Here is a 9460-nt window from a genome sequence, read left to right as displayed (position 1 = left end):
GGGTTGTTTCCAGGTTCTGGCTATTATAAATAAGGCTGCTTTGAACATGGTGGAGCATGTGTCCTTATCTACTATATTTTTTAGCAAAGCAAATTGTAGGTTTTGTAAATGTGCCCTGTTATTTTTTTTCTTAGGATGGGTCTAAAATCAATATGGAATTTCAAGATGACAGATTCCTTCTCAGCATATCAAGACAAGCTAGAGTTCCACAAAATTTGAGTTTTAGAGCAAAGTGGTAGATATTCTATATGTATCTAGAATATTTTTGTTATTTTTCTTCTTTTATCAAGACCATGCAAGGTTTTCTTTTTTTTCTAAATTTCATTTCACTCTACATCTTTCTCTTCCAACTCTCAGGTCTCTACTCCCACTTGCTCTTAAATTCCAGAGGTCTTCTCTGATAATCATTGTCAGGCACACAAGCACACTTTCATGTTTGTATCAGTATAACCCAACGAGTGCATTAGTGTGAGCATGTGGAGTGACAGGGAAGAAGACATTTCCCTCTCTCAGCAGTAGCTGATTGTCTATAGGTTTGTGAGGTTTTGTAAGCTTGGCTTTTGTGAGGTTTTCCCGATCCACACTGGCATGTCAGTTGGTGCTGGCACTGAACTGATCTTCCTTAGGGGTTGACATGGTTGGAATTTCATGGGTGGGGCTTCCCTGTAGTATCTAGAAGACACTGCCTTATAACAGACATTCCCCCCTCTGTCTCTTGTACTTCCCGCTCCTCTGTATTCCTCCATGTTTTCTGGATATTCCATTTGTGCTTTGGGGAACCCCATGGTCAGATGTCTTCTGCGTTGTGACCAGTTTTAGATTTACATAATGGTCTCTATCTGCCACAAAAAGAAACTTCTTTGACAAGGCATGAGAGCTACACTTCTCTGTCGGTATGAGGATAAGATTTGGAATACATTTAGGATGAGGTTTAGGTCAATGATGGTGTCCTCTGAGCTCCATGGCCTTACCACCCACAGGAAACTAGCTAGTTCTATAATAGTAACCATATCTTTTTTCTTATTAAGAAGGCATTAAGTTCAAATAAATGACTGACTGGTGGCATCCACACAGTATAAATGCCACTATTGCATTCTCAGGCTATCTCATGGTGCAGTCCATTCTTAGTTCTTAGGCTTGTAGCTTTGAAGGACTATTGAATCCATGCCTCCCTTTGCAGCTTGCAGATTTTGTATGTTTTGTTTTGTTTCCTGTAGCACAGACTCTCCTAGCATTCAGTATATAGCTCAGGATAACCCTAATCTCTTAAGCCTCCTACTTCATCCTCCAAAGTACTAGATGAAATGTGTGTCCCACTCTATCCTGCTTTGAACATGAGATTCATTTTCAAAGAAACTATGCCTAACTCTAGTTTTGCTTTCATTAACTAAATCCCCCAGTTAGTTAATCCTTAGAATCTCCTTTCTTCCTATGGTAACATCAGGCTGATGACAGTATTTTTAATCTGTTTGTATTTGTCTGTTCACTAGCCCTTACTTGAGAGACTATCAAGTAACAGTGTTACTTGGAATGTGTAATGCCCTTTGCAGTTGTACATCTGAATCTTGATTACTTTTTGAAACATGCATAACAGGGTGAAATGATGCTCAGGGAAATCCTTACCCCCTTGGAATTCAGTCATGGCATCCATGTGACTTGAACTCATTCCTTATGGCCTGTATGAATTGGGACATGATTGTGAAGGCTTTATTGTCACACTGCATGCTCTTCTCTGTCCTGTATGTATTTTATGGATTGGAAAGTGACAGTATATAAGGTCTCAGCATAGACAATCCCATGTGGCCAAGTACATCAGTCTGGAGGCATAGAGGCTCTAGGTACAGAGTCAGATGCATGCATGTCCCAAGCACGTTCACGTCATTTATCCTCATAGCATATTTGCCCTTTAGAAATGTAATTATGTAGAGACTAATTAGTGGGCTTTGCAGGGGCTCAGGTGGTAGAAAAGATAAAAGGGCTCCTGACAAAATTATAAAGACAACAGGTGAAGAGCCATGGCTTGTAAGTATCCGTGGCTCTGGAGACGTTACAAACCTTGTAACTGAAAGACAAGGAGGGAGGAGGAATGAAAACCAGGTTTCTGATTTTAGGAGCTGGTCTGCTGATAATATAAATCTAAGGAGAGGAAGGATTCTTCTTTTAATTTTATTCATTTTGGGGATTTCTGATTTATTTTTGAGCAGAAGATATTCTCCACATTTTAGATGGCTTGGTTTTGGAAATTCTACTGAGCTCCTAGATTGACGTGGCTTGGTCAGCCGATAGAAACATCTAGGTGTCAGGAGCGTGATCATTACTTCAGTGTTGAAGGCAATTTGCTCCAGTGCAAGCCACACTGATACATCGTGATAGGCAGACTTTATGAAGAAACAAACTATTGTTGGACACCGAATTACCATAAATCAGTATGTGAATGAAGAAGTAGTGAGGGTTTTCAGTCTACACAGGATGGTTCCACAAATGGAAGAAGGCTGAGAGAAACAAGATGCCAAAGCTAAGGGAAGATGGAATCCAGGGAAAAAGATAAAAAAGATAAAGAGGGCAGTTTACATTAAGTGGGCTGGTCACATGGTGATACACGAAGCCATACATGGGAATGGCAGACTTGTTTTTTGTGATTGTTGTTGTCGTTTGTTTGCTTTTTAAATAACTAATCTCTTTAAAACTTAATCTAAGATATTGACATTAGCAAATTGCAAGGCAATGGAAAAAAATTAACCTCCTCCCACCATGCCCTTTCAAAGGTCTCAGCACCTGCCAGCAGAGCTCCTTTGAGGCTCCCAGATTCCTACTCATGAGCCTTTGGCAGATACTCCACCATTCCAAACCATAAATACTCAACAAAATCATGTTTTTGACAGTAGCCTTTTCTCAGACCTCTATTTTACTTTTTGTTTAATAGCCAAGGAAGTTACCAAGCTGAGCCTGCAATTGGCATTGTAACAACACTCGTCGGCCCAATAGATATATCTTCTGTCTGTAAGATACTTACTGTTTACCAGCAAAGGGGGCCTAGACCAAAGCCCTTGGGAGAGCTTTCTAATTAGCTCAGTTTCCTGACATCTTATTTTCATAGAAATGCTTGTAATTGATATTCAGTCATTCAGTTGTAAGGGCAGAATTTTGAATGGCTTGGTTAATACATGTGGGTACTATTTAAGGCACCTCATGGAGAGGTCCCAAGAGTCTGAGAGTCTGGAGAAGAAGATGTGTTTCTGCCTGGTAGAATAAAATTTGCACAGTATTCTAAAATTCAAGTTTATTTGACCAAATTCTAAGCAGCATGGAAATAGCTGACCTTCCGTTTTACCTCTGTATTTCTTTCCTGCATCTGACTCTGTCTTTCCCATTGACTCAGACTGCTTTTAACCTTTTACCTATTGGAGAGACATGGGCAAGTATTCCCCAAGCAACAGCGAGTGAGGGAGGCATCTCATGTTTCTATGCATATATCCCCGCCTTCCACAGAGTTCCCTCGGTGAAGTGATGAGAAAGTGTGTGTGCTTCTAATGGAGATCCAGGTAGCTAGCAATTCGAGTGGGAGGGGAGTATGTCTGGAGAGTAGAACATTTATGGGTTGCAGAAGTCTGTTTGAAAATCCATCTTAATACTTTCTCATGGAACAGGGGTCCACTGATACCTGTGTAGGATTCTTACCCCTCCTGAGAGATCATTTCCTTCCATTTAGAACTTAGTTTTATGAAGCCAGGTCAGCATTTTTATTGGGCTGTTGGCCATTTGTACCTTTGGAATATAACAGGGAACTGTGTGGTTTTCTGTGTAGTAACGCAGCCCCTTTCAGGATTTCTCTTTTCCCCATGCAGAGGGTTGCTGCTCCAAGAGAACAGCAGGTTTGCAGAAGCTCTCCGTTATTACAAGCTGGCCATCGGGAGCAGGCCTACCCTGGCTTGTAAGTAGTCCGCAAGTATTGGAATCTTAGCAGTCTTTTCCTTTACTGTAGAAATTGTCTTAAAGCCTTTTGGAGAAAGTGGGGTGTGTGGTATTCTTATTTCTAAATATTTGCTATTATTTTTACACACTCCCCAATACTTGCTAACATTGACAAATCTCTCTCTCTCTCTCTCTCTCTCTGACTTTCTTCATTTTGTTTTCTTCAGCTTATTCATTTGCATTTTCTTTTTTGCCAAGTACTCTGATAGCTCATTCTTTTACTTAACTAGCTTTTGAGCTAAAAAAAAAATCTTTGGGGTTCAGTTGAGTGAAAAGACAATTATGTTTTTAGTAATACTTGGGGCTATTGTTACCAGTATTGATACTGTGCTTGTTCCATACATAATTAATGATTTAAAAAGATAGATAAATAAGAACTATCCTTTGGAACCTTGGGAAACCTCCAGGTTATCTCTGGTGCACACACTCATCCTTCTGTTTCTGCTTTCCCTTCTCAGCTGCCTATTTAAACACCGGCATCATTCTCATGAACCAAGGGAAGACAGAGGAAGCCCGGCGGACATTCCTCAAGTGTTCTGAGATTCCAGATGAGAACCTAAAGGATCCTCATGCACATAAGAGTTCTGTCACCAGCTGTCTGTACAACCTCGGGAAGCTCTATCATGAGCAGGGACGCTATGAGGTCTGCCATACCTCCCTGCCCTCCTATCCTGATATAGTCTCCATGGTTTCTAACATGCCGCCTCCTTACTGGGGCCACAACAGTCTTTAGAAAAGCCATGGTGTTCACATTTCAATTTATGTTGATAGGTGTCCTGACTGTTTGTTGGACAGAGGAAGGCATATACGGTGCTCACCATTTCTTTGATCCAAGATACGGTTTCTAGAATCATTATCCTTTAGTCAGTGTTTGGTATTTTTCTTTAAAAAGTTATTATTTGTATTCATTATATTAAGCATGTTACTTTATCTAAATATTACCTACCTTCCTTAATTAAAAAAAACAATTAAATAAAAATTAACGCATCTTTAATGGTAGAGGAAGTAGTAAGAAAGATACTGTCTAGGCAACTAGGTGACCCACCCTCACCAATTTTACTGATGACACGACATGTCTTAGGGTTTCATGCTGTGAAGAGACACCATGACTAAGGCAAGTCTTATAAAGGAAAATATTTAATTCGAGCTGGGTCACAGATTCAGACGTTTAGTCCATTATAATCATGATGGGGAGCATGGTGATGTGCTGCAGACAGTTCATGTTCAGGAGCTCCATGTTCATTCCCAAGCAGCAGAAGGGGACTCTTATCCACAGTGGGCAGCACTTGAGCTTAGGAGACCTCAAAGCCTGCCCTCCTACCTCCAGTGATACACTTCTTTCAGCAAGGCCATACCCACTCCAACGAGGCCACACCTCCTAAGAAGTGCCACTCCCACTAGACTGAGCATTCAAACATGAGTCTATGGGGACCATCCCTATTTAAATCACCACACCATGCCTTCTTGGCATCTTGCTCTCCCTCATCTCCTAGACTGTGCTTTATTGTGACACACGGCCCCCTGCCCCCACCCACATACTCTCAAGACTGCAATATGAGGAGGAAGATGCACCTTCTAGAACAATTTCATTTAGCAGTTTCAGGGAATCTTGTCGGTAGGAATATTTATTTGCTCGCTGGCACTTTATTTCTACCTGGAGTTAAAGCAACCATAGACTTGAGATGACTAATGAGTCACTTCCAAGTAGGAATGTTTTTTAGCTCTTCATGTTGAGTAATCTGTATGAAGTAGAAAGTTTATGTTAAAATCCTTGCCAACATTCAGCTCCTTGTTAAGCTAAATTTTCCTGTGGCATTCCTCACTGGCCTGTTTTCACTCGTGAAATGAAGGCAGTGTGATATCAAAGGACAGCTCAATTATTTTCCTCTAGTGAACCATTCAGAAACAGAAATGGATAGTTTCAGCTTCGGAGAAATGGTATTATGTTACTTTTGGTGACTATCCCTGGCCTCTAATGATGATTTATCTTTCTTTTTGTTCCTCAAATTAGGAAGCCCTGAGTGTATATAGGGAAGCAATTCAGAAGATGCCAAGGCAGTTTGCCCCTCAGAGCCTGTACAACATGATGGGTAAGTACTATCTATTGTTTTCATTGATTTTGGGGGCTTTGCAGAGAAGCAAGAACCTGTGTTTGTGTACAGTGGATTTCTGCTCTCTTATTAGTAGTCACAGAGCACTGCTCCCATGGTGTGTCATCCAGATTGTGCCAGAGCTCTCATTCTGACATGAGCAAAGAAGTGGGTTAATGAAGAGTGTCCATCATATTTGCCATATTCCATAGTTTTTGCAAGGGACGCTCAATATCATTTTGGTACCAAGGACTATTGAAACTCTAGGGAATGAGAAGGTAATATCTTGTACTTACATTTAATTTTTCAGCTATATTTAGGCATGTATCAAATGTGTGTTCATTTCAATGAATTTATTAAACTTATAATAATTTTAACATATTATTCATATTAATCCCCAGTACTTATCCTGTAGTGATGCAGAGATTCATGAACTTTGGTACATGTAAAAGGGGAGAATATCCGAGTCAATGTGCATTGCTTTCATGGATGAGGCCTTGGGTCCTTGTAGCTTTTTTCAAAGTACTAGTAGAGACTCTGTGAGTCTGGGATCATGATAAATATGCTCCTATGATGATTTATTCTCTTGTGTTGAGTAATCTGCTTAATTCTCTGCCAGTCAAAATTCATGGAAGCCTTGGACAAAGATATTTTTCCTGGATTCAGAAGATAAAGATCTGGAAATTCTAATTAAGCTCTTATCACCTGTAATTAATCCATTACTACTCTAGAAATTGTTGCCACAGATGTTTGATAGTAGATACAATTAGAAACTACCTGTTCAGCATGAGACTCTTGGGGAAAAAAAAATTACATGTAGTCTAAGTAGCCTTGTGATAAGTTAGCTTAACACTTTCCAGGAATTGGAGAAGTATTACTTTTGTCCTCAAATCAAATACTTCTTTTTTTTTTCAAAGCCGGATTTTCAAACTCATACCCTCCATTCGTTAAATGTGATTAAGTCCTCTGATTTTTCTAGACTTCCCTTGTATGTAAGGAGTAAGTAGGATTAGGCTGTAGAACTAACAGGCTTATTATATTCATTGTAAATAATATGCTTTGAAAAACTCGATACTTGATGCGTGGTTGTGTATTTACACAGTCTCAAATGCTCCATGACTTCAAAATGAGTATCTGAAAAAAAAAAAAAAACATAGACTTTTCTTAAATGATAAGAAGTATAGATCTAATTCAGAGATAAGGTGAGGCACAATGTAGGCTTTCAGTAAACAGAAAAGAAAATCTCACTTAGAAGAGGTTAGTAAAGTTCTATGTCTCTGGGTAACCCACCTTCAGCTGGCCTATCGAACATTAGAGTGATTGAGTGATCACATCAAAAAGGATACTGGCTGTTTCTCTGTCATCTCTGATATAATTCTACCATGGTAAAGTTTAGCATCATTAAATATATTTTGCCTTCAAGCTTTTATTGAATTAAAAAGAGTGCCTTTTCCTCTCAAGCATTTCACCATCTGTCCATATGAGTGAGACGTACACAGGAATATCGCACGTGGCTAGACTAGGTGGATTTGTTAGCCCTTTCCATATTAATGCATGATATTTTCATAACGGAGCCAATACTGGAAGGATTGTCTTCTCGAGCCTTATCTAAAGAGGCAGAGTGATTTTACTTTGATTTTACTTGTAACTATAGAGCCCAGTTTTTAATCAATCGTCAAATAAGTTATCTTTGCTGAAATTGGTTTTAGGTTTCAAGTTCCTTGGTGACAAACGGCATGTGGTCTCTTTATTGCTAATGGGAAGTGCTAGTATTCTCAACAGTTTGTGCTTTCAGAAAATTCATTCAATTATTCTATGTAAATAAATTGGATTGAGAATTGAGCTGGCACCTTGGGATCTGCCTCTCCTTTGGTTACAGGGAGACTGAGCCTTCACAGGCAGAAGATAAGTGTGTCCCTGGAGCCATTGTCTGGCTCTTTGTGTTACTTCCCATTATGGAAAGAGGTAGTCTTTTTGCTCAGATTCTGAAAATACCCCTGACAATTTTCTATGGGAAGACCCTAATATAATTTCCAATACCAGATTCTGTCTGTAACTATGGTAGCTGCCTTCTGTTTGATTTTATGTGAAGCTCTGTCAGCTGGTCAGGTTTTATAGTTTTGCTTGTTCAGGAAACTATAATTTTCTCTGAGAGTGAATTCACCTCCTAATCAAATGGGTTAAATCCCCCGAGTGTTTGCTTTAACTCCTAATACATTTTGATTAGCCTCCATTTGACAAGGAAAAAAATGGCGTAGGAGATAAGCCGCCCTATCAGTTCATCAGTTTCATTAGTCTGTCAGCATGTGCTGATTATCCTATCAAGTTTATCAACAGCCTTCACTATGTTTTCTAATTCACACATTTACATATTATTAGTGCCCTTTAGGGATCAGTGATGGATTATAATGTCTGGTTAGATTCAGCCAGCCAGTATTCATTTTTTACATGTCTCATTCATTTACCCCTCTGGGCTACCACCCCTGAGCACTTGTATGCACAGCCATATTTGTGATTTGTGTGTGTGTTTGTATGTGTGTGTGTTCTAATTTTTCTTTCATTACAATATAGTAGAGCTAATGGAATACATGTAAAAATATAACTATATTGGAATTTTGTTTTAATAAATTCACTGAGGTTGCTTTAAAAAAATTCTAGCTAGTCCTTTAGATTTTTTTTTCCTTCCTTTGAACATTTTAGGACTTTGCACTGACTGCTTTTCCATTGTCTTTCTATACCAGATGAACACATTTCCCACTTTTATTATAATTTAAAGCATGACTGATTAATTTGTTCCTTGACTTCAGTTTTCCATATTTTACTCAATTTTTACTATTATTTACTCAATCTTACTATGATTATTCATAAACAAGCACACTGTTAATCTAAAATATATTCTTACTCTTCATTTTGACTCTATAGGACCCAGGTGTGGTTTTAAATTACAGGGGACTATCTCCCCTGAAGAATTAGGTGTGCTGCAAACATTTAGAGGTACAGCAAACAGATACTAAATATCATTTGCAAACAAAATTTTAAAACTAAAGGTTAAATGGGTGTTAGAGTTGCTTATAGATGGGTATGTGATTTTACTTTTGTGGGACTCAGTTGCCTCTCGAGACAGTAAGTTGTGCTAAATGGAGTTCAAGTACAGTGCAGGGCAGTCTCTGAAATCAGCCTGGTTTCAGATTATTTTTGAAAGTTTCTAGGGTCAGTATGCCTGATAAGCTACTTAATTGGATTGATTTTGTGTTTGTGTTCATAAGCTAGCTGTGATCATAGAACCCCATTTTAAAGTTGATTAAAATAATGATATAAAAATGTTGGCCTGCCAACCAACAAATTGGGAAAAGATCTTTACCAACCCTATATCTGATAGAGGGCTAATATCCAATGTC

The 9460-nt window shown here is 38.9% G+C and overlaps 1 protein-coding gene across 3 annotated transcripts in view; it reads left to right on the top strand.

Moving 5' to 3' along the window:
• Positions 1 to 9460, top strand: part of Tmtc2 (transmembrane O-mannosyltransferase targeting cadherins 2) — a 405577-nt gene that overhangs the window by 249346 nt on the left and 146771 nt on the right. For all 3 annotated transcript variants that reach the window (XM_031349236.1, XM_031349237.1, XM_031349238.1), the window contains 3 exons: positions 3846 to 3931; positions 4431 to 4615; positions 5984 to 6062. In XM_031349236.1, coding sequence (XP_031205096.1) covers positions 3846 to 3931; positions 4431 to 4615; positions 5984 to 6062 — 350 coding nt within the window. The remainder of the gene's footprint in view (positions 1 to 3845; positions 3932 to 4430; positions 4616 to 5983; positions 6063 to 9460) is intronic.

Source organism: Mastomys coucha, unplaced genomic scaffold (genome assembly GCF_008632895.1).
Source record: "Mastomys coucha isolate ucsf_1 unplaced genomic scaffold, UCSF_Mcou_1 pScaffold4, whole genome shotgun sequence".
Classification (NCBI taxonomy): Eukaryota; Metazoa; Chordata; class Mammalia; order Rodentia; family Muridae; genus Mastomys; species Mastomys coucha.
The sequence above is the reverse complement of the archived record's forward strand: the minus strand, read 5'-3'. Positions and strand labels throughout refer to the sequence as shown.